Source organism: Bubalus bubalis, chromosome 17, assembly GCF_019923935.1.
Source record: "Bubalus bubalis isolate 160015118507 breed Murrah chromosome 17, NDDB_SH_1, whole genome shotgun sequence".
NCBI lineage: Eukaryota > Metazoa > Chordata > Mammalia > Artiodactyla > Bovidae > Bubalus > Bubalus bubalis.
The window spans coordinates 66,981,356-67,007,989 of NC_059173.1; the positions used below are offsets into that span (position 1 = coordinate 66,981,356).

Consider the following 26,634-nt stretch of genomic DNA (forward strand, 5'->3'; position numbering starts at 1 on the left):
GGGAGTTGGTGATGGACAGGGAGGCCTGGCGTGGTGCGATTCATGGGGTCGCAGAGTCAGACACGACTGAGCGACTGAACTGAACTGAACTGAAGCCCTCTTTGCTCAGTTCCACAAACATTTACTGAGCACCTGCTCTGGGCTTTTATGGGTTACTCTGTGTCCTAATTTTAGTTTTAGTTTCAGGCATTGTTTGATCTTTGGGAACTTGTCACATCTAAATTTGGGGGCTGCCTCTCTTCTGGTATAAACAACTGAAAATTCAGTTATATAAGGTGGTGAATTTCTTCATTAAGGAGGCCACAAGCAGGGCTCCCTTTATGACCTTTCTTATTTTAATTCCTTTAGGATGAGGTTAAGATTTTCCCTTTCCTGCAACAGATTCACTGTAATGAAGATTATTCATTTATTCATAAATAACATTTAATGAACATCTAAGTATATACAAGAGCTCCATATTTGCCTTTTACAAGGTTTCTGTAAGACTCAATGAGAAATTTATGTGACTCCACTTTAAAAAAAAAGTAAATTGCTATATAGAGAGAAATGCTATTTTTATTACATACCTGAAGGAGTCACAAATACATTCAACTGCTCCCAAATATAGCAAGTTAGAGTTATCGGGGTCTATTTTCTTCAAGTTGTAAGAGTAGCTACCACTTAGTGCGATTGGTACGCTTTATAACATTTCATTTAATCCCTACAATAACCTTGGGAGGTAGGAGTCTCTGCCTCCTAGAAGATGAGGAGACATGAGGTCAAGTGATCTGATGAAGGTCCTGTATTTAGACAGACCTGGGCTTTGGATTGAGACCTATTTGTGAACTCAGTCTGTCTATAATGCACATTCATTTTTATAGATGATGCTGTGCTTCAAGTGTATTAGAGTCAAGCCACATTTACATTATGAAAAATCAAGCAGTTTCAGGACTACCCAGCAGTCACAGCCTCTTCTTGATCGCGGAGCTGTCTGTGTGAACCGCGGCTGTGGTGCTGGGCTAGGCCACGCTCGCCCTGCAGCAGGCTGGGCCGCTCACCTGCACTTCACAGCCTAACATGATTTTTGCCTTGGGTTTTAACCATGTGGTTTTCCTGTCTTTTCCCTTATCCTGTCACTTCTCTCTGCTGCTCCTGGGCCTGTGATGTGCTGGGGACTAACACACCAAATAACTAGAGCAGCGGTTCTCAAAGTTGTGTCCACAACCTACCTCGTGAGCTAGTTTACATGCAGATGCTTGGGTCCCCTTCATTCCCAGATGTTCTGATTCAGCAGCTTTGGGCAAGTGAGGCCCAAGAACTGCTGCCCTAGGAGTAAAGAACACATAGTTTGCGACTGTGAGAAATGTATTCTCTAAGTAGCCTCTGCATCTGTCACCTTCCCCATGTTCATCTGAGGCCTGGCTAGATGGGATTCCTGGAGAGACACCCACGGCAGAAACCTGCCATCGGAGAGGCTACGTAATTGCAGTGACTGAACTTCATTTTTCTTCACTTACTGTAAAAAATGCTAGGCTTATTAAATAAAAGTCACAAAAGAGCCTGAAAGTACCACAAAAATGCACCCTCATCCCTAAAACCTCGCTTCAGTCTGTCTTAAACTCTAGGTTTGTTTTTCCTTAAAGGGCATGGGTGTGAGTCCTGGTGCTCGGCCCAGTACCTGGCTCCTGAAACACCCCTGCCCCGTGTGAGCCACAGCTGTGCCCTCATCTGTGGAGTGGGGAGAGAGCTGCCTACTTCTCAGGGCTGTGGGAGCTTCCGAGAGATGTATGTGCAAAGTTCCTGCTAAGCAGTCGACATGCGGCTGAACTTTAACAATGAACTTTCCATAGGACTTCTAGTTGTAACCAGCACGCAGGCGTCTGGGGGCTCTGTGAGGGGCCCGGCTTCACGCGTGCTCGGCCCAGCGCACTAGAGGTGAGCGTGGGCGCGTCTTTCCGGGCAATCTGTCTGCGAGAGAGACAATTTGCACCTTGTGGGCCGTTCCCACTCTGGCTGCAGAAAACACAACACAGGGGATTAAAGAAATCAGGGCTCTGCTCTTTCATCTATTAGAGACAAACCCTAACTATTGATAATGAAGTGCTATTACCTCAGTAGAAGAAACAGGCATACTAACATGAAAAAACACATTTTATTGCACTTAAGTTATAAGAAAATAAAATTTCTAAGTGAATCAAACCATAGACACAATCCCTTTAAAGGTTGTTTTCCTCCATCATGTCAGGTTGTTACATAACTAAAATTAACCCACTTGAATCTGATTGTTTTAAATCAGACTATAAATAAAACAAACAAAAAATAAACAGGAGGAGGAAAAAAAAAAAAGATCACTAGGATACAGTGTTAAACCACTTTCACAGTTCAGCTTGAGTTGTGGCTCCTGGAAAATGAGGCAAACCATTTGACTTATCCATTCATTTCGCTTGTTTGCACGTGATGCCTTTACTACAAAAACTGGATGGTTTCTGCTTTGTCAGTTACTCAGAGCAATCAAACTGTAACAGTTGTTTTCCCAAATACTGTAAAACACTAAGACTGACCAGCAACTTTATTTTAATTTTGTGTTTTATATATTTTTAAAATATTTTGTCAGTTTTACTATGCACGTTCATCCATTCACCACAGCCCTCAAAAAGAAAAGTTTCTCCGCAGAACAGGCGGCAACAGCTCTGTTCCAAGGAATGTGTTTTAATTTTTGCCCAGATAAAAGAAAATAAGCTTTGCACACACTCTCAATTCTTTACTTGCAGGCAAACTTCACTCTTTATTTTCTGAAACTCTCCCATTCTCAGCCTCTTAGAGGCACAGATGGTTCAAGTTTCAGTGGCAAAAAGTCTTTTTTTTTTTTTTTTTTTCCGTAACCAAACTAGAGCAAATTTGGAATTCAGTCTGGGACTAAAACGTCACAGCAGAAAAAAAATAAAAAAAAATAATTTGCTTTTTTTTCTTTCTTTCATTTAGCAGCATAAATAAGTTTGGCCACTGGGAGTACAGTACAGGGGTGGGACACGATCCCATATTTGAAGACCTACTTCTAGCACCAGCATCAAGAATTAGATCCATCTCGGGACTCACAGAACCCAGGACAACTTGCCACCTTTGAGCAACATAGGCATTAAAGAGTGTATGTGGAAGCGACAGGAATAGATTAACAGAGGCTAATACTGTGATTGATTGACATTGGCAATGGTTTGGCAAAAAAAAAAAAAAAAAGCTTTTCATGATAACTGTACAAAAACAATTCACAGTAATTTTTTTCCTTTTTAGCTTTTCCACTCCAGAAAAATAACTTTTTTTGTTTCAGATGCTCTCTGGTGAGACAGTCCACCGGTACTGTGTGGGTGTTATTGCAGCTTCTTTCTAGGTCTCAGTGGTAAAAGAACAGGCCAGCGGAATCTGTAACGACGTCTCAGCAGTAACGCTGCCCAGCGACCACTGGAGAAGAAAATAAAGAAATAATTGCACCTGGTTTGATTTCGAAAGTCTCGTGTTGCAAAGCTGCCCTCAGTCCAACGTGAAGCCTCTTCCGGGAAGAGCCGGCAGGCGCCTCTCCTGTCAGCTGCGGTCTGTCATGGCCTCCTCTTTTCCTTCTGCGTCTGTAGGTCTTTTCGCTCTGTTGCCCCAAGCCAACATCCTGCACCACTGAGAACAAGGGATATTTTTTCTTTTTCTTTTTTCTTTTTTTTTCTTTTGCAGGGGGAAGGGCAGGGAGTCTGTCGCCTACGCGTGGGGACAATGCCCCTTTCCTGCTCCTCACTTCATGTCCACATCAAAATCCAGCACCAGCAGCTTGGTTTCCTCCGTCCCGTTGCGACTCCCGACAGCACACACCAGCTTTGTGTTCGAGGCTCTGATCCGCCACACAACTCCCCCGCTCCCCCCACTCTCCAATGTGACTAGGTTGCGAATAAATTCACCCGTTTTCAAGTCCCATAGTTTTACAGTTCCATCATCTGAGCTGGTAATTACAAAGTTCTTGTTGAACTGTAAACAGGTCACAGCACTCTGATGCTTGTTGGGACCTAGGCAAAACCAAAGGAATTTCATTACTGGTTAGAAATCATGGTTTCAGGTCAGTTAGATTGTAATTTGTGGAATCTACAATGGAACACACAATAAATGAAATATTTTAAACACTGCACATTTAGAAACTGCGTTCTGAGTATTTTAGAATCAGCAAGGATGTAGGAAAATCTGGTAGCTATTTGTAACTGAAATGTTAGTCTTGGAGGGTTCTGTCTTTCAGGAAGAGGGGTTCACTGCCAGGCACACATCATGTGTTCTGGGTGTTGAGGAAGCCCATATTCTGCTTGTGGACCATCTACTATACTACCCTACCACTCTGAACTGACCAATCAAGGGCAAAGGCTGAATGGACCCTATTCCAAGACTCTGAGAAAGAGACAAAAATTGTCAATGAGAAAAATGCTGCAGTACCACCTACCAAATGGCCTCACTGAAAACTACCACTTTCTAAGGGCTCTGACCAACAAAAAGCCGTTAGTCATGAGAGAAGAAGTTAACAGCGTCGTGCCTCATTGAGTGCTAGTGGCTTTCAGACGTGTCCTCCTCTAGTTGAGTGGGCGCTGTGATTCCCTCCCATCCTACTTAAGCAGATGGTAAGGGTCAAGTCAAGGCCAAAGCAATTTCCTATCAGATTAGAGAGGCTCCCCCACCCCCCACCCCCAGTAAGGCAGCTCTTTAATTTAAAATTGGACTACAAATTCAAAATAAATGATCACTCAACAAATACTCAACAAACAAGCATGCTGCTTCTGTGATACAGCTAAGATCTCTCTTCACATTGTTCTTTCAGGTTAGGTCGAGTTAACCATACCTGTAGGAAGTGATTAAACACTTTTATATTAAAAACACAGTTTAAAACACTTTCTTAGGGCAGCCTAGTTCTGTCAGTTCAGAATGGAAATGCTCAAAAACTTATCCAAAATCAGTTTTCATTTTGTATGAGGTTAATCATTCTGTGACACAGAAGTTCCGCACTTCTCTTTTGACCAACCATCGCATTTCTAAGGGATGCAGCTAAAGGTGGGGAGCCAGTACTTACCTTGCAATGTTTGTAAACACTGTCCTGTTTTGATATCCCAGATTTTAACTGTAGAATCTGCATTCCCAGAGACAAGAATGTTGTCTTTGAGTTCCATTCCACTTGTTAACGACTGGTGTCCTGTTAACGTGTGAATGCAGTTCCCTGTCTCCACATCCCAAACACGGATTGATGTATCAAGGGATCCACTGACCACATGGATGCCATCAAACTACAACAGACACAGTTTATTAGACTAGAAGTGTAGATATTCTTGATATTATCTATTGACCTTAATCCTAAAAAGGGAGGGGAGCAAAGCATGAGAAACAGATAATGCCAGGAACAAAATGAGGTACCAGGATAAACTGTATGCAACCAACAACTCTCCAGTGCATGTTCTCAGAAGCTTCTATCAGAAATGTGAATTTTTTATGACCAGTGGCTTCAAACTAGATGCAAGAAACAATTTTTAAAGAAGCACAATGAACATATTATTGTCAGACCACCTGGCCACACTGAGCAGCTACATATTATGAATGATTCAATATGGACCACCATTTGAGTTTCACTTCCCAAGAGGAAGGTAACACTACTGATGTGGTTTATGATACGGGGTGTGCTCATCAACATCCAGGGCACGAAAAGAACTAGACTTCAAAGCAAGTTCCATTAAACTGTATGTAAAATAAAAATTTCATTTACAGGAACTTAATGCTAGGTAGGAACTGTGCCAACAGATGATTAGAATTAGAAGTGGTGGCATTTTGATAACCAAACTATCTATAGTATTCTTCTCCAGCTTCCCAGCTGGACCAGAAGTCAACAAAATCTACCAATTCCCAGATTGATAATAAAGTTCCTACCTATTTTCTCAATCTAAGGGTTTATTTAAACGAGGCTACACATCACAAAACATACAGACAACTGCAGCCAATTCCCTCTCCTCCAAATTAATAACCTTTTCTAAGTTAACAGACATCTTTTGGGCAGTAATTGGTAAACAAGCTATGTAAGTATTAATAATAGGAAGTACAGCTGACCCTTGCACAACATGGGTTTGAACTGGGAGGGTCCACTACACTTACAAATTTCTTTTGCTCAGTATCTACTATGTTTCTACACAGTCCCAGGTTGGCTGAACTCTTGGATGTGGGCCTGCAGACATCAGGGCCAACTGTAAAGTTATGTGAGGGTTTTTGACTGGAGTGGAGGTGGTGGGTAGTGCCTCTGACTCCTACACTGTTCAAGAGTCAACTGTATTTTTTAATGGAAAATGCTGTCTTTTCAGGAAACAAAGCAAGACCTATTTTTTAAACCTGCTAATAATCTAGTTACTTATGTCAAAATGTGGCAATCTACTCTAGGATATCAGGTTCAAACAAAAACAAACCAAAAATGTTTAAGACAAATTTCCTCCTTCATGACCACAACCCAGCAGCCCTGTAACAGCTTTGTGCCGAAAGCTCCACTCCCACTTTGAATTGGGACAGAATCACAATTACATGGTCCATCAACTTCCAGCTATCAAGGCAAAGGGGCAGCTTCTGGCCAAATTAATCCTGTGCTAAGGAGTTTATTAAAATCCAGGTTATTTTCCTATGAGACTATCTCCCCATTAACTAACACAGGAAAATTCAGAGCCCCAAAATCTCAGGTTCCAAGACCAATATTTGTATTTTAGAGGAAGATGAATCACAGAAAAATGGAAACATCATTTAAATAATTTCAAAATGTATGCTTTCTTTGTGCCAATTTTAAAGTAAATGTAAACAGCAGAATAATTAATCTGTTTCTGGACTGTACTGGATCAGCAGTTTGACAGTGATTACGGAATAAGACAGTATTGTAACTCGTTACGAGAGCACCGCAAGGGCGAGAGCGTGGTCTCTTACCTGTAGTGAGTAGACCCTGTTGGTGTGGCCCTGCAGCGTATGCAGACAGGTCTCTGTCTCTGGGTCCCACACCTTCACCATGAAGTCATATGCTCCGCTCACAACCCTCCTGCCATCATACTGAACACAGCGGACTGCTGCTACGTGACCCATCAGCACATGTAAACACTGGCCTGTCTCAATGTCCCAAACCCTAAGGGTGGCATCTCGAGAACCGCTAACAACTCTGTGGGTGTAACAGGAAAAAATGTATGAGAACTTAAAATCATGGGAAAACAATATATACAAAGTCAGTGGTCATTAAAACTTCTTTTCTTTTTCTTAAACAGAAACCAGCTGTTTTCAAAATAAATACATGCTATGTCAAACCTCGATATATAAACACATGCAAGTTGAGTTACTTTGCTTGGGACGGGAAGTTGGAAAGCCTTGAATTCTGCCTGTTTGGTTCCCCCACCTATGAGGGACCCAGGAGCACCTTGGCTTCCTGCGGTTTGAAAACTACTGTATTATAGCTAGATACAATGAAGATGAAGCAGAGGAAGATGAAGATAAAAAATTAGTATAACACATGACAAACTCTAAATACATACAACAAGATCTTGATTTTAGAAGATGCCAGTGTGGGCAGTATGTATAAAATGTTAATAGGTAGTAACATTAATATTTTGAAAATTTAAAATTTTTTCTTCTTTCTGCCATTTCCCCAAATTCTAATATGAACATACATTCCCTTTTTGACTATGGAAAAAATTCAATAGAAGTGTCTCAACAAAACAAGCCAGAATTTGGAATTTAAACTGCTAAAGATATGAGCTTTATACCATATACTCTGGTTAAATTAACCAGTTTCAAATAGGTCCTCAAACAAAGGTTGCTTATGCTTATATTTTAAAATATTCAATAGGCTATGAGGGCGTTAAGATATAGAGATTTTAGAAGATACACATGTAGAAGCAACAGAAATCCCTTAAAATTTTGACCCAAGATTATTAAAGTGATACTCTTCTGAAAACAAAGAGTGATACAAACACTGTAATCACCTTTGGATTACAAAGGAGAGCTGAAAACTCAGGTGTCTTTAATGTTATTCCTAAGAGATAAAGAAAGACCACTTTCCATGTTTGGAAGAGTAGAAAATGGAAGCATTGAGACATTTAAGTCAGCACATACTGAAAACTGAAATGCAAGGTCTCTTGACACTAACTCCTCCAGTTTTAGTAGTAGAGCACTGCTCAAAGTAGATTCAAATCACAAGTGAAAAGGGTACTTTTCTTCACGTATTACAAATCTAGAGTGAAATATGCCTAATGTAATGGTTCTTAATGAAGAATGCCATGGACAGAATGAACAGTACAAACTGGAGTGGATTCACTGTAAGGACCCTTCAGAGAGACTTTTTCTGACAAAATAGGTAGAAATTACATCTGTTTAACAGGAGTACCATGAAGACACGCCAATGCAAAACAAAAAGGACTTTTAATAGGAAGGCTCTGTAGCAGGAATTAAAAGCAACAGCAAACATGCTAAGAAGAAAAAGGCTAGCATTGGCTGAAACTATTCTGAAAACTGGATTTCTTCCTTAATTCAGTGAGCAAAGGCTCCCAAAGGCTTGTGGTCCTACCACAATCAGAGGAGGTTCTCTGCCAGCTGTGTGCAAGGTGACCAAATATGAAAGCTCAGTCACCAGTTCAGGTGCCAGGTAATGACAATGAGTTAAAACCCACAGCCTCATTCAGCTTTTGCCTGGACACAGGGGAGACAGTGGAGAGGGGGAAGGGTGGTGGGTGGGTAACTAGAGAGACTCAGAGGCTTGAAGCCCGAATAACTGAATTTTTCCTCCCAACAAAAATATATCCTCCCACCCCAAATATTTTTTTTAACATGATGAGTCATCAAAGATTTAGAACAATAAAGTCTAAGGTATCAGTCAAGATCACAGAACAAGGCGTTTCAAAGTGGAAGCCAACACCACCATTAAATGAGGAAGGAGACTTAATGACAACTGCCCGATTTTAAGGCAATACCCCACTGCTTTCCTAGCAGAGAAGCATCTGAAGCTGAATAATTAAAGTCTAATTTAAAAGCACATTAGCACTCACCCTCTACTAGACACAGTAAGTATTGTACAACCGAACTCCGCACAACAGGCCCCAAGTTGACAAGTGACAGAGGAAGAACTCCCAAGCTCTACAGGACTTCCCTACCTTTTTTCATGGAGATGCATACAACGCACAGTGGAAGTATGACCATACAAGGTGTGTATACATTCTCCCGTCTCTGCATTCCACACTTTGAGAGTCCGATCTGTGGATCCACTAATGATGATATTGTCTCTCATCTGTGATGACCATACTCCACCTGTGTGCCCCACTAATGTCCTCAGACACTGCAAAAACACTTGAGATGATTACTTTGAGGTAGAAAGAAAAACAATGTAAATGACATTTTAGTAGCTCATTAAAATCTGGATTAAAGTTATTTACTCAACTGGAATGTCTAGCACATCAGAAAATAATTTTCGCACCAGAATAACATGATCCCATCACGATTTTGTTTGCTTTCTTTACTCGGCAGCACTGCGTTTTACACGCGCACATAATTGAGGAGCACGGATGTAGAAAGCAAGCCTTTCTGACTCAAGCCTGACAGCTCTGGCCTGGCCTCTTTGATAATAATATTAAAATTGCAACTTGGTTTCTTCCATGGGAATGGATTCAATGAAAGAATGCCAACAGGGCTGGGTGTGGCTACATACCACATTTCATCTGAATCTGCCCCAAGGCAGTAGTTAGGAGCCAGGCAAGGTACTTCTAGACAAGTAAAGACAGACATGAAAACTCTGAAATAAATCCAAGACTAATATTACACTACGGAAATATGAAACTGTTTTAAAAAATTGTAACATCTGACTTTGAATATTTAGATTTTTGCCCAAGAATCAACATTTTAAAACACAGGTTTTCCCCCTGCCAACACTTTTCTTTTATTATTTTTTAGGTGGTCAATTACTTAATTCACGAAAATATTTTCCACTGGACAGATAAAAATAAGTGTTCAGAAGAGAATCTTTAAAGAGTAACATTATATGCAGTGAGCCTGGACTGCTTTGTTTTCTTCAAGCTCTTATTTAACTAAACAGCCCGCTTTAACTTCTAACTTAGGGTTTGAGATAAATCAAAATTAACATGATTTATTTAACTTTTAAACTATAGTTAGGTTATCAACAAAGTTTCAAAGGAAAAATACCCCTCAATCATATTTTAGGAAAAGATTAAAAAGGAAGGAGATATAACTTAGATGGTTAATAAAAGTGGGAAAAATTAGGCCAAAAAAAAAAAAAAATCCCACACCACCACATCTGTAAAATCTTAACCTAAGTTACAAACATAGAACAACTATTTAAATGAAGAAGAAACTAACGACATCCCTACTTGGAGAAATATCATTTTTATGCCAAGGAAAAAGCTAAATTAGAAGCTCTGATCAGTTCAGTTCAGTTCAGTCGCTCAGTCGTGTCCGACTCTTTGCAACCCCACGAATTGCAGCACGCCAGGCCTCCCTGTCCATCACCAACTCCCGGAGTTCACTCAGACTCACGTCCATCGAGTCGGTGATGCCATCCAGCCATCTCATCCTCTGTCATCCCCTTCTCCTCCTGCCCCCAATCCCTCCTGCTATCAAACTAAGCTAGAGTCAAAAACGAATCTTTGTTTTCATCTCACTGGTTGATCACTGCAAAGAATATGTACCAGAGCGACTTTATGATGCGCAGAAAGAAGGAAGCTTACCTTGCCCGTGACTGCTGACCAGACTTTCAAAGTGTTGTCATCAGAGCCACTAACGACTCGGTTACCACAAAACTGCAGGCACGTGATCACGTGATCATCATGTCCCTTCAGCACCTACAACACAGATGTGCATCAGAAACACGGGAAACACCGGGGAAGGACAAACGAGGCCCTGAATAGCAACAGGAATGCACAGGCTACTTCTAGAATAAAAATTTATACAAAATGCGAAGTATCCTTCCAGGCAGATGAATCAAGTGTTAAACATTTTGTTTCCATTTTCTACTACCTATACATGAGACATCAACTACTAAAATCAGTCAAAACCTCATGAAGATGGTTTGAATGCAAATGTCTTTTATACCATCTATTTTATCTTTTCAAACCAAAAGAATATGCACTTCAACTGTGCAATTTTGACACACAGAAATAAAAATACCTACTAAGCAGAAAGACAATACTCACCAACCTTTTCAACTTAAAAAGTCTGTCATAGTGTGTATGTATTAATACAAAATGTCTCCCCAAATTGCTTTTATTCCAGTTAAAAAGTACAGCCAAGAATTTCAAGCATTTTTGCCATTCTTTATATACTTGAAATGTTATAAGGCAGAAAATCAGAATTAGGCTAAAATTTATAAAATTAAAACACACAAAAGCTACCAAACAAGCCCCCCAAACATGCTGCTGCCGCTGCTAAGTTGCTTCAAGCATTCCTCAAAAAATCATGCTTGGTCAGAGAGGGAACAAATTCTTAGGTATAAGTATGACACAAAATTCAACAGGATATTCAGAAATTTTCATTTACATGCAATAGATAGAACAGGTAAATCAACTCATCTTTTATTCAAGTACAATTAATCGTCAATTTTATTCAAGTACCAAGTACAATTAGTTGTCAGACTAGAGAAAAATTAGTAAAGAGGAACACTGTCAGTTACATTTTCTGTTATTTTAAAAAATATATTGTTTTCCTTGTACAGAAGATGGGCTGTCAAATTACACGGCTTGCCAGGGAAAGAGCACACTGTGTACCAACAGCACGATTAACGGTTTCTGTTACAGACGGCACTGCGTTCAGTTACCTTAGGAGACTTGAGTTCTCCTCGCCTCCAGTTCGTATCAATTCTGTGCTGTCTGATGTATGCACTTTTCCAAGGACTATGTATGAAACCTGGTTTTATTACTTTTCTTCTCTTGATGTGCAATGGTTCATCAATACCTAAAATTTGGAACATTTAAAGAGTATAATTGCCTTTACCAATAATACAAATTACACATTTTATAATGTATCTCATTTTCTCCTATGCTCAAAACCACCGAAATGCAGAACACGAACACTGTTATGACAAAACAATCATGTAAATTTTGCATTCTATATGGCATGTTGTATATTAACTATTTAATTTCTCTCTTAGAATAATTCTATAAAATGTTGGTGAGGATGTGCATAAATTGGAACCCTTGGGCAATGCTTGTGGGAATGTAAAATGATATAGCTGCTATGAAAAACAGTATAGCGATTCCTCAAAATAAACATAAAATTACCACATGACCCAGCAATTCCACCCTGGATACAAAACCCAAAAGAACTGGAAGTAGGGACTTGAACGGTTATTTGTCTACCCACGTTCACACCATCGTTCTTTATAACAGCCAAGAGGTGGAAGCAACCCAGTGTCCACTGATGTATAAATGGAGGGAAGAAGCGGTATATACATACAATGGAATGTTTAGCCTGAAGAAAGGAGGAAATTCTGACACATCTGGATAAATCTTTAAGACATTATGCTAAGTGAAATAAGACAGTCACAAAAAGACAACTATTGTATGATTATATTTACATGAGGTCCCTAGGGCAGTCAAATTTATAGAGACAGAAAACAAACAATGGTGGTTTCCAGGGCCGTGGGGAGGAGGAATAAGGAGCTACTGTTAAATGGGCATGGAGCTGCAGCTGACGGCTGCAGGACAAAGCGCAATGTCAGTGGACTTAACGCCATTGCAACGCACACTTAAAAATGGTGGAAGTGATAAATTCTATTTTGCGTGTAAATTATCACAATTTTTAAAAAGGTCATTAAAACAGTGATTCTATGAGAGAAAGTAAAGCAACCATAATTAATCCTACTTTATGATGACTTGAGAAGGAAGGGTTTCCTGGGAAGTCCAAGCCACAGACAGGGCAGAGGCAGGATGAGAAACCAAGGACTCTGGATCTTCACCTCCCAGCTTTACTAACCATCGGTGTTGCCCACTCCACTATGATCTCCGTGAAGTGGAAGAGAACCGACAGCGCATCTGTCTTACCCTCTATGATTCTTTCTTAAAAAGTTTGCTTGCCAAAGGCAAATAATATTTTAGCATAGTTTTTTTCAAAAATAATATTTTTCTAGATGCCTGCTGGAAAAAACATGCTTTCTTGAATTAATATGGATGATACCTACACCATTAGTAAGAGAGGGGATTTTTTTTTTTAACAAGTCTCAGAACACAAGCCCCATGGTGGGAAGATTATGGGAGTGATCTACCACTTAAGAGGTGTTTAATAGATATTTGTGGAAGAAATGAATAGACTACAATTTGAGTATTTAATTGCTAATTTAATTTGGGGGTTATGTTTATATTGTCTTCATCTTGACTTTCTCACTGTTTATTATTCTATTGGAGACCGGGAAGCAAATCTGATATATTTCACTGTTAGTTACAGTGCTCATTAAAGGGGTTAGTGCCAAGATTTGGCTCATCTGAACATGTGGAATAACCTGTGGGTTTTATATATGTAGGTGAATGTAAATGAAGATGCAGTCTTGATTCCTTGATAGGCTGCCAAAGTTCTTTTTTAAAATTGATTCACCACTTTATTCTACAAGCACAAAAAACTTATTATTTTTTTGTTGTGTTTTGTTTTCAGAATCACTCTGCTTTTTCGAACCACAAACATTTTCTCTCTGTGATTTTGAACCTTACCCTCTTCTTTGCATTTTTCTCTCCAGAGAAGGTTGTCTTCAGCCAAAATTCTCCAGTAGCGGCACGTCTGAGCCGCCTGCAGCAGGTCTTTGGGTTCCAGGAATGAGAGCACGTAAAGTGCCAGCTACGGAAAGAAAAAGCACAGCGTACCCGGCGCCTCTTTTTAATTAGGAAACACTCTCTGTAGGGCAAAGTGCCTATAGATAAACGTAATGTAATTTTACATTCTAGTTACTAGTACTATGGAAAGGCAGTACCTCCTAATATTCAATTTTAACAAACACACACCAGATTTTAAAATATCCTATTGATTTTTATGAACTTGACCCTAGTAACTCCTCACCTCTTCAAGGAATACTTATTAAACCCCTCTGCCTTTTCTCCTCCCTTTGCTCTGTGAGCCCCGACTCAGGAATTTTATCAAATCTATTTATATATATTTTTACTTTATTAGTTCTTTAAATGTTAACTTTTTCTGTCCTTACTAAAATATAATTTCACTTAAAATGAGATTCCTATATACTTTGTGTGGCATGATTTCAGAATCCTTTGAAAAGACATAATTCATAGTTCTTTATCATATCAAAGTGTTTATATCAGAATGATGAACTTTTCAAACATTTACACCCTTTACTTGTAAATGACAAAGGCTTATAAAAGTGGTTGGGTTCTAATTCCTTTATATTGCTTATGGGGACTTTCTTGATGGGCCAAATAGGGTTGTGTATTTGAGCTAGGTCTTTGACATATCATTGATTTAAAAATTTTGTTTACAATACTTGCAAACCATCAATTTATTTCCAGTGTGTAAAGTCAAGTCGAATAAATAAAAGAGCAGGAAAAGGGGAATGACAGCTTCTGACTATGCTCCTTCAATCAGCCTCACAAATCACATAAAAATTCAAATTACAATATTAGGACAGAATGAACTAAACAGAACAAAAAAGCTGGCTTTTCATGTAAACTAACTTATAGATTAAGATAAATTATCATTTAAAGGGCCTAGGCTCATATAGAGAGTAATAACATATTCTGAATAATTTTTTGATGTTAAAGAGGAATTACATAAAATAAATTATGCTTTCCCAATGACTTTTTATATATAGAGTTCATCGTTAATCACATATTTATTGAGTACATTCTTTATAGAAAGTATTTCAACCAGTCAGTATTCAATTTAATACTCCAAATGACAAATGACAGTGAAAAAATTTTTGTGGAATAATTATTTTTGGCCTATCGAAAAAGACCATTCAGTATTATATATGGAAGTTCATTTAAAATAAAAAGGCATAACTATATTCAACAATCTATATATATGTGCATGTTCATATATATATACTGCTGCTGCTACTGCTGCTAAGTCGCTTCAATTGTGTCCGACTCTGTGCGACCCCATAGACGGCAGCCCACCAGGCTCCCCCGTCCCTGGGATTCTCCAGGCAAGAACACTGGATTGGGTTGCTATTTCCTTCTCCAATGCATGAAAGTGAAAAGTGAAAGTGAAGTCGCTTAGTCGTGTCCGACTCTTAGCGACCCCATGGACTGCAGCCCACCAGGCTCCTCCGCCCATGGGATTTTCCAGGCAAGAGTACTGGAGTGGAGTGCCATCGCCTTCTCCAATATATATATATATACACACATATACAAATACACACATATATAATTTGACAACATATTTTTAATGGATACTCCATAAACCACTTAATTTTGAAATTATAATCAATCAAAGCCTAGGCAAGTTTCTTAGTGTCAGTCTAATATCATACTATTAGTCTTCTATGTGAAATTGACATTTAACACAGAAATTATCAGGTACAAAGTTATATCTGTGGAAAAGAAATGCTTAATGCTCAAGATATTTAGAATAGTCAAATGAAACAGTCTATACTTTAGTAATCCAGCTGAAGCTGAAAACAGGCATTTTACAGAAACATTCAATGGATCTTAAATGCTAAGAAACAAATCCAGAGTGGCTCAGATTTCAAAAGTTTATCTGCAAATTAACAGACAAAATTTCCTTTATTACTGGTGATTAAGATATCATCTAGTCCAGTGTCTGAATGCATTAAAAAGAAATGTAAAGAAACACTCAAGTGCTAAAGAAAGTTGAAGTGCTAACTCCATAGGTAACTGGCACCCATTCCTTTTAAAACAGCAAAGGCCCCAATTCAACAATGAACTTCAACTTATTAAATGCTTGTCTATTCCACCAAAACATCCTGATGTTATAGAAAACACACATAGCCAAATAGAAAAATATTAATAAGAAAATCAGAATCAGGAAAATATAAATCAGAAAAGGTTTAAACTACAGAAGAAGAACACAAAATATATTGGCAACAATATTCTACATGGTTTTTTAATTAGGCTGCCAAGCAAAAACAAAGCAATAATTAGTTATACCAGTTCCTCAAAGAACACAAGGTTTTGGGTTCCTTATGGGAACAGATAGTGGGCAGTGTCCCAAACTACTTCTCTACAACACTGAAGAGGAGGGGTTACAGGCTTCTGGGAGTCATATCAAATGGTCTAGCGAATGCAATTTTCTATTCATTTGTATTAAAGGTAAACTCTGGAACAGTAATTCTTCCTCAGGACTACTTCCACGCAAGAGAAGCTCTTAAACTGAAGATTTATTTCAGGTAATTTTATTTTCCTTGCCCAAACTTGTCATTTCAATTAGAGTTGCTAATTTTTGTTTTTTGCTATAACTTATATAAAAGACCACCATGTTATATTTAAAAAGTGGATAATACTTTCTCAGAATTGCTATATTTCAGTGAATTAAATTAATGAAAAAAAAAAAGGAACAAACAAAATGTTGGCCGATTCTATATTAAGAATTTAGGTTTTGTTGTAGATCATCAACTGTTGCCATTATGCTCTTTTTGGCATTTACTTATAAACTAAGGATAATGGTCTTTATCACAAGTCTCCCATGTGAGACTAGTGAGATATTTTGTCAAGGTTTTTGAGAGTAGTAAGTAAGTGTCGGTAAAGGACTTTGAGATCTGTTGAAAGGAATTATAAAAAATTATTATAAGTTCACTTCCTGACATTATTATTATTAAATAATAATAGTACTTAGTCTCCAATAAGATGTTAGTCTCCTTGATGACTTTAGATCTATACCATTATTTCTTTATATATAAAATAAAGCATTTTTAAAAATAGAAAGTGTTTTTTTTTTTTAGCAGTTAAAATTATACTCAACATCCTGTGATAAGCCATAATGGAAAATAATATGAAAAATAATGTGTATGTATGTTTAACTGAGTCGGTTTTCTGTATAACAGTAATTATCACAATGTAATTCAACCACACCTCAATAAGAAATAAATTAAAGAGGGCGGGGGGCGGGGGGAGACAGGTGTCATGCTAAGCCAGGCTCACTCATTCTCCTGTCTAGCAACACTTCTTTGCCCTCAGGCAATCTCTCAAAGGAACACTTAATCCAAGAAAATCTTTATTGCCATGGTTATCAATAAATTATACTTTTTAGATTCTTAGCAATTTTTATAAATCATATTTTTTGTGTGTGTTACAAAGCTACTATAGAAATCCAAATAAAACAAAAAGCTCACAATCTTTAGAGATAAGAGGACAAACTAGACTCAGAGAGAAGTCTATATTAACAAAAATACTACCTTCTAAAATATGGAGGATTATCAAGGAAAACTATGACAAATATATCAAAGGTGAATAAATTCACTTTCAGTCAAATACATATAAAAGAGTTTCCTATTATTAGCACCCTTCTGGAAGTAAAGAGAGCTTATGTCACTTTCATAAGCCAAATCTGTCCAAAGGGTTCAGTTTTAGAATGAGCCAACAAGAATACAAAATTTTTTTCTGGAACAATGTCATTTAAAAAAATCACTCCAAAGTAGCAACATTTCAGGAAAATGATGTTTTCCACTTTGATTTTTCCTGGAGTTATACTTAATTTCATCCATTAACTATGATGAAACCAATTTTATAAATATCCAATGTGAAATTATCATCAGGAGTATCTTTAATACCCTTAAGATATGTAGAATGGTTATCTGAAAAAGAAATCAACTTCCTTTCTCTTCAAATTTGAAGTTTCAGGACTGTTTGCATTTTTATTTATATGAACATAAATGGTATTTTATATTGTCTTCTTGGCTGATCTATAATTGCTGCTGCTGCTGCTAAGTCGCTTCAGTCGTGTCAGACTCTGCGCGACCCCATAGACGGCAGCCCACCAGGCTCCTCAGTCCATGGGATTTTCCAGGCAAGAGTACTGGAGTGGGGTGCCATTGCCTTCTCCAGCTGATCTATATAAAAATTTTGTGAAAATATAAATCTTGGTAGCATTGATTAATGTTATTTCTGTTTGCTGACAAAAATGAACTATGATGCCTACAACCTCAATGAAAGAACTACATCTAAACGATGCCTTATTTATGTAGTCAGGAATACACATATGATCATAGTCTATGATACAGAAACAAAGATGCTTTATATTATACAAAGATATTAAAACAAATAGGTATAAGTAATTCTAAAAGAAATGCTCTAAGAAATGTAGTTGGTATGGGAAATCTGTGATTTTGCATGTGTGTGTGTGATGGGGTGAAAAGTGAGATGAGTAACAGAAGATACACATGTGAAATTTTATATACTTCAAAATAATCACATAATGCAACTCACAGAGAAGTACAATCCAAAAGAATTATGAAACTATTACTCTTAAAGAGAATTAGGATAAACAAACAACAGAATAAGAAAAAATACTGCTGTTTTAATAAAATAAGAATTTAAAAAAAAAAATCTGCTAATGTAATGAATACACCAAGACAATTAAAGGTAGGACTTCAAATCAGCTGGGAAAAAAATCTTGGTAAAGGAACAATCAAATTAATGAAACTCAATAGCTTGGTCTCATGTATGACTTCTTCCAGTGGTGGAGAGAAGATACTTACTCCGTAAGTATACTTTAATCTGAAAATTATGCTAAACTATGGCAGCTTATCATTTACAGCCCCCTTTAACACTAATTAAGTGTTAAACTGACAATACTGAATACTGTAATTAACACAACGTCTAAAGAGGGTAGCTGTTGATTTATATTTTCGAATAGCACCAATGAAGAAGATAACTGATAATCCTTACCTCTTTAGGGAGCAAGGAAATGAAGTCTCGTTGAAACTGGGGTTCTATCACTTGCATCATGTGTTTTACCTGGGTTGGTTCACAACTATCAATAAGTTCATCTAAAGCAAGCAATTTCTCTGGTCCACTCCAGCTCTATCAAAGAAGAATTAGAAATTCTTATTATTATTATTTTATTTTTAAACTTTACAATATTGTATTAGTTTTGCCAAACATCGAAATGAATCCACCACAGGTAATTCTTATTATTTTAATAAATGTCTCAAATTATAAACTCATAAAGGAAAATCAACATCTACACAAAATATAAAAAGTGGTTACTTAAAAGACACTGAAGTGATAATCACTGAGCCTCTTCAAATTTACTAGCTATCTTTATTTTGTAAAAGCTTTGAGCCTGACAGAAAAATACTTTTGCATATTATTATAACTGTGATATGTTAATCTACCACCAAGATACTGGTTGAGAAATCAAAATTTTATTCAGAAACATTGGTTTGGGCTATTGAGTAAAGAGAGAATTTTGAGAGATGATTTTCCTTTCTTCCCTTCCTTTCCAGTGGGCACCATAAAACTTCATGGTTTTAGTAAGGCACTCATCTGAGAGCAGACTAATAGCATCGACTAGAGAAAAATTAATAACTGGCTAGAATGCCCATCTGACACATATTTTCCACAAATTAAAAGGGCTTTGATTTGCTATGTGAAAATAATTTCAAATAAAAAACAGCAAATAACAGTAAATGGCAGCTAACTTAACAGTAAAATCAGAATATGAAGAAAGGTTAAAATGAAAAAGAATAAGAAATAAAGTATATATTATGGAAAAACAAAAACAATTATACCTCAAAAATATGAGCTCCATTAACCTATACTAAGGGGGTTGCTTTAATTTTTCTTTCCCCTCAGTGAGGAACACCTGCCCAGAAATGCCATGATTCTTAAAAGGAAAACCCAGACAGACATGTGAATCATTTAAAATGTCAGGGCTCTCACGCACAAAAGTCAAAGAAAACATTTAAGTAACTCTGAAACACTTAAATGAAAAAACATTCTTGAGCAAGTTGATATAGTACCTTTATGAATTATTATATCCATTTTGGAAATGGGAGAAGAGAGAACAATATGTGAGGTTTGGAGCTAGAAAAATCTGGATTTTGACATTCCATTTTTTGCTCAAACTAGGAACCTGGATTTTGTCATATATGAAATAGACAGCAGTTGAAAACTGAGATATTCTGAGGTCACTGAACACCTTTTTAAAGTATTTTTTAAAATATTTACCCCTTCAGAATCTGCAATGAATCCTCTGTCTTCCATCTTAAAGTGTAGACTTAACTAATAACTAGCAAACACTTCAGTAGTGCTTCCATAGTACTACTACATAATGTCACAAACATTATCTCACTTAATCATAAAAACTCTGGGGAGTATCTCCATTTTTACCTTCAAATATGAGGAAGCAGAGGCTCTAATAAGCTGTATTTTTTCCTTTTACCTTGACACACACACCCAGAACATTCTCCTGAGTACTCACTGTGTATCCTTTTTGGTTAAAAAATATCCATATATGTGTATATGCACATACATGACCAATTAAAGGCTTCCCTGGTGGTTCAGCTGGGAATGAATCCCCCTGTAAGGCGGGAGACCTGGGTTCGATCCCAGGGTTGGGAAAATCCCCTGGAGAAGGGAAAGGCTACCCACTCCAGTATCCTGGCCTGGAGAATTCCAAAGAGTCGGACACGACTGAGTGACTTTTACTTTCTTTCTTCCATTTGACCAGTTAAAAGTAGTTAATTTGAAGTTTATTTCACTCTGTTTTCCTCACACAGCTTCAAATCCTGGCTCAAAATTTACCTTTTTGACAAAACTTATGCTGATCAATTGCCACTCATCCGTGACTTAGTAACAGTACTACAAACTCTGAGTTATTGATTTACATTCCTCATGGGAAGAGGTCGGTTCTTATAATATGCTGTTCTTGTCTATCTACATGATTAGGATTCATGGACACTAGTATAAAAACATGCCTTTTTTGGGTAATAGATAACTGCTGACTTGTTAATATACTATGCATGTTTAATATTTTTCTTTTCTTCAGTTAATGTATTATTTACTGTTTGTAAAAAAGGAACAGAAGAGCGGTATGAACACACAATATAGAAGTGCTGTGTGCGCATGTGCACGCTCCGTCGTGTCCAACTCTCTGCACCCCCATGGACTGCAGCCCGCCAGGCTCTTCTGTCCATGTAATTTTCCAGGCAAGAATACTGAAGAGGGTTGCCATTTCCTTCTCGAGGGGATCTTCCCGACTCAGGGATTGAACACTCATCTCCTGCAAAGTTCTTTACCACTGAGCCACCAGGGAAGCCTCTAACAGGGAAAAAAAAAAAAAAAAAAAATATATATATATATATATATATATCTTTTCAAGGATTTTAGGGGCTGCAGTATACAATGAAAAAAGCTAGATTAGAAGATAAATAACTAATTCAGATCTTAGGTAAATGTTAGAAACTGTGCCACGATCTTAAATATATATTTAAAGCAAAGGCCATGGTGAAAATAATGCCCATATAGCAAAATGCTTCTAAGACTTAAAACAATATTTTTTTGTTTTAAAATATTTGATAAATTATACAAAATTTAAATTATATTTCAATTTGAATTACATATACATTCAGCAGATGTTACTTTATGACATTTTACTGAAACGGATACTACTAACAAAGAATTAGTAACATAACCTATAAACTATAAATAAATGAGACTGTTTTCAAGGACCATACATATTCAACCTTCCAATTACTTAAGTCACATCTCTTAGACAGTTCCAACAAAGGTCTGGACTACACAGGCCCCAGATTTCCTCTCTCTAGCCTGGGTTTCTTTCCTGAATTCTAGACCTGTATATAAAACTGCTTATTCAACATATATTCTTGGGTATGTAACAGAAACTATATCCATGATCTTGCTCTTCAAATATGCAAGACCACAATCCTCCCCATTTCAGTAAAATGTTGTTATTAAATTAGTTTGGCCCAAAACTCTGGAGTCATCCTCAACTCCCTCACTCTCACCGTCAGACAGCTGTGATCCATCAGTTTATTCTACGGCCATAAAATGCACAATGCACCCGGAACCTGACTATTGCTCCAGCGGTGCCTGGGTTATCCCGCTCTGCCCGCCTAGTTCCCTTCTCCACAGAACAGCTGGAGTGACAGTGCTGAGAGCCAACTCCCTCTCCGGCTCGAAGCCCTCCCACTTCACTCACAGTAAAAACCAAAGTCCTTAGGGTGGTCCACGAGGCTCTAATTTTCTCTTTCCTTCCCACGTGTGCTCTGCCTTAGCCAGAGATCCTCTTTCTGTGCCTCAAATAGACCCAGCATGCCCTGCTTCAGAGCCTTTTCACTTGCTGATTCCTAGACTATTCTTTCCCTAAGCACCCACATGTTTTCCTTCTATAACACCTTCTCTGTGCAATTTCCAAAAATTGCAAACCATTTCGAAACCCCCTCCCTTTCCTGACTAAAGTTTTTCAGAAAAGGGTTTTTATTTATTTTGTTCATTATTGTATCCCAGATTCAAATTAGGGCCTAGCATCTGACAGTTATTCTGTAAATATTTGTTGAATAAATGAATGAATCCCCAAAGAGTCAGGAAACACTGCACCAATGCTATCTCAAAACTCTTTCCACAGAAAGCTTCTATTCTGTATACCGGATTGTATCACTGGGACTTGCTTGTTTAGTCTGCTTCCAAGATTGGTTCCCAATTTTGACACATATGTGGTTTACTAGCAAGGGAAGGATTAGAACTTTGCAGTTAATGAATATATTAAAAAAATAACAACAACCCATATGGATCTCTAATGAGGTCTAGAGAAAAAAACACGATATTGGGATCAGGAAACTGTAATTTTGGAGAAAATATTGCCACTAATTAGGCATCCAGTCACATCACTTGATGGCAAATAGATGGGGAAATAGTGGAAACAGTGGCTGACTATATTTTTTGGGGGCTCCAAAATCATTGCGAATGGTGACTGCAGCCATTAAATTAAAAGATGCTTATTGTGTTGGAGAAGACTCTTGAGAGTCCCTTGGACTGCAAGGAGATCCAACCAGTCCATACTGAAGGAGATCAGCCCTGGGATTTCTTTGGAAGGAATGATGATAAAGCTGAAACTCCAGTACTTTGGCCACCTCATGCGAAGAGTTGACTCATTGGAAAAGACTCTGATGCTGGGAGGGATTGGGGGCAAGAGGAGAAGGGGACAACAGAGGATGAGATGGCTGGATGGCATCACTGACTCGATGGATGTGAGTCTGGGTGAACTCTGGGAGTTGGTGATGGACAGGGAGGCCTGGCGTGCTGCGATTCATGGGGTCTCAGAGTCAGATACGACTGAGCGACTGATCTGATCTGATCTGATTCCTTGGAAGGAAAGTTATGACCAATCTAGACTGCATATTAAAAAGCAGAGACATTATTTTGCCAACAAAGGTCCATCTAGTCAAGGCTATGGTTTTTCCAGTAGTCATGTATGGATATGAGAGATGGACAATAAAGAAAGCTGAATGCCAAAGAACTGATGCTTTCAAACTGGTATTGGAGAAGACTTGAGAGTCCCTTGGATAGCAAGGAGATCCAACCAGTCCATCCTAAAGGAGATCAGTCCTGAGTGTTCATTGGATGAAGGACTGATATTGAAGCTGAAACTCCAATATTTTGGCCACCTGATGCGAAGAGCTGACTCATTTGAAAAGACGCTGAAGCTGGGAAAGATTGAAGGCAGGAGGAGAAGGGGATGACAGAGGATGAGATGGTTGGATGGCATCACCGACTCAATGGACATAAGTTTGAGTAAACTCCAGGAGCTGGTGATGGACAGGGAGGCCTGGCGTGCTGCGGTCCATGGGGTTGCAAAGAGTTGGACATGACCCAGCAACTGAACTGACTGAATTGAATTAGGTTATAATGTACCTCTGCTAGAGCTTTGCCAAGAGAACTCACTGGTCATAGCAAACACCCTCTTCCAACAACACAAAAGAAGATTCTACACACTGACATCACCAGATGGTCAACACAGAAATCAGATTGATTATATTCTTTGCAGCCAAAAATGGAGAGCTCTATACAGTCAGCAAAAACAAGACCAGGAGCTGACTGTGGCTCACATCATGAACTCCTTATTGTCAAATTCAGACTTAAATTGAAGAAAGTAGGGAAAACCACTAGATCATTCAGGTATGACCTAAATCAAATCCCTTATGATTATACAGTGGAAGTGACAAATAGATTCAAGGAATTAGATCTGATAGACACAGTGCCTGAAGAACTCTGGATGGAGGTTCGTGACATTGTATAGGAGGCAGGAATCAAGACCATCCCCAAGGAAAAGATATGCAAAAAGGCAAAATGGTTGTCTGAGGAGGCCTTACAAATAGCTGTGAAAAGAAGAGAAGCAAAAGGTAAAGGAGAAAAGTAAAGATATACCCATTTGAATGCAGAGTTCCAAAGAATAGCAAGGAGAGATAAGAAAGCCTTCTTCAGTGATCAATGCAAAGAAATAGAGGAAAACAACAGAATGGGAAATACTAGAGATCTCTTCAAGAAAATTACAGATGCCATGGGAACATTTCATGCAAGATGGGCACAATAAGGGACAGAAATGGTATGGACCTAACAGAAGCAGAAGATATGAAGAAGAGGTGGCAAGAATACACAGAAGAACTACACAGAAAAGATCTTCATGACCCAGATAATCACAATGGTGTGATCACTCACCTAGAGCCAGATATCCCGGAACTGCAAACAAAAGCTAGTGGAGGTGATGGAATTCCAATTGAGCTATTTCAAATCCTAAAAGATGATGCTCTTAAAGTGCTGCACTCAATATGCTAGCAAATTTGAAACACTCAGCAGTGGCCACAGGACTGGAAAAGGTCAGTTTTCATTCCAATCCCAAAGAAGAACCATGCCAACGGATATTCAAACTACCGCACAATTGCACTCATCTCACATGCTAGCAAAGCAATGCTCAAAATTCTCTAAGCCAGGATTCTACAGTATGTGAACCATGAACTTCCAGATGTTCAAGGTGGATTTAGAAGAGGCAGAGGAACCAGAGGTCAAATTGCCAACATCCGTTGGATCATTGAAAAAGCAAGAGAGTTCCAGAAAAACATCTATTTCTGCTTTATTGACTACGCCAAAGCCTTTGACTGTGTGGACCAGAACAAACTGTGGAAATTCTTCAAAAGACGGGAATATCAGACCACTTGACCTGCCTCCTGAGAAAACTTTATGCAGGTCAAGAAGCAACAATTAGAACTGGACATGGAACAACAAACTGGTTCCAAATTGGGAAAGGAATACGTCAAGGCTGTATATTGTCACCCTGCTTATTTAACTTATATGCAGAATAAATCATGAGAAACGCTGGGCTGGATGAAGCACAAGCTGGAATCAAGACTATGAGGAGAAATACCTCAGATATGCAGATGATATCACACTTATGGCAGAAAGCAAAGAAGAACTAAAGAGCCTCTTGATGAAAGTGAAAGAGGAGCGTGAAAAAATTGGCTTAAAACTCAACATTCAGAAAACTGAGATCATGGCATCTGGTCCCATCACTTCATGGCAAATAGATGGGAAACAGTGACAGACTTTATTTTTGGGGTTCCAAAATCACTGCAGATGGTGACTGCAACCATGAAATTAAAGACGCTTGTTACTTGGAAGAAAAGTTATGACCAACCTAGACAGCATATTAAAAAGTAGAGCTGTTACTTTGCTGACAAAGGTCCTTCTAGTCAAAGCTATGGTTCTTCCAGTGGTCATGTGGATGTGAGAGCTGGACTATAAAGAAAGCTGAGCGCCAAAGAATTGATGCTTTTGAACTGTGGTGTTGGAGAAGACTCTTGAGAGTCCCTTGGCCTGCAAGGAGATCCAATGCATCAATCCTAAAGGAAATCAGTCCTGAATATTCATTGAAAGGACTGATGCTGAAGCTGAAACTCCAATACTTTGACCACCTGATGCGAAGAGCTGACTCATTTGAAAAGACCCTGATGCTGGGAAAAATTGAAGGCAGGAGGAGAAGGGGACGACAGAGGATGAGATGGTTGGATGGCATCACTGACTCGATGGACATGAGTTTGGGTGGACTCCAGGAGTTGGTGATGGACAGGGAGGCCTGGTGTGCTGCAGGGTAGTTGCAAAGAGTTGGACATGACTGAGCGACTGAACTGAACTGAATTTACTTCTGTAGGCCTTAGTTCTGATAATTAATTTATTTCTGCTCTGAAAAGTAGCTGTTCTTATAGAGAAAAAAGCATTTTCCTTTGGTCTCACATGGCAAAATTAGTGGAAACATATTGAAAGGGATAGGAAAAACATTCCAAATTCAGAAAGGATCAAGATAAACACAATTTAATTTGTGTACGAAATAAAAATGCAGACTTGAAAATTCCCCATGAAAGTATTATTTGATTTCAGGTAATTAGAGAGTACATGAAAGTAGTAGAGAAGAGTAGAAGGAGCCCTGAACTGTAATCAGGGGCTTAGATTCAGGGAAGCCCCTTAATTAGTCTGCGTCTCAGAGACCGCACCTTATGTATAATGAAGGGCTTGGCCAGACCAGTGGTTCCCAGGTGCTGGCTGAGTGGTGCAAGAATCAGGGAGTCCTCCAATGCACCATCCAAGAAGTGGTCAAGGTGGGGCTGAGGGCATGTTATGTTTTAAATAACCAACGTCTCCAGTAGTGATGCGGGTGATTCACAAG

General features: G+C 38.4%; 1 protein-coding gene across 9 annotated transcripts in view; it reads right to left on the reverse strand.

Annotated features, from left to right (window-relative positions):
• Positions 1-2,112: 2,112 nt before the first annotated feature.
• FBXW7 (F-box and WD repeat domain containing 7) overlaps positions 2,113-26,634 on the reverse strand; it is a 230,164-nt gene continuing 205,642 nt past the window's right edge. For all 9 annotated transcript variants that reach the window (XM_044930530.2, XM_044930529.2, XM_025268177.3 and 6 more), the window contains 8 exons: positions 18,843-18,977; positions 13,701-13,824; positions 11,816-11,952; positions 10,731-10,844; positions 9,147-9,328; positions 6,940-7,165; positions 5,066-5,276; positions 2,113-4,022 (listed from right to left, as the gene is read on the reverse strand). In XM_044930530.2, coding sequence (XP_044786465.1) covers positions 3,754-4,022; positions 5,066-5,276; positions 6,940-7,165; positions 9,147-9,328; positions 10,731-10,844; positions 11,816-11,952; positions 13,701-13,824; positions 18,843-18,977 — 1,398 coding nt within the window. In that variant the 3' untranslated portion in view covers positions 2,113-3,753. The remainder of the gene's footprint in view (positions 4,023-5,065; positions 5,277-6,939; positions 7,166-9,146; positions 9,329-10,730; positions 10,845-11,815; positions 11,953-13,700; positions 13,825-18,842; positions 18,978-26,634) is intronic.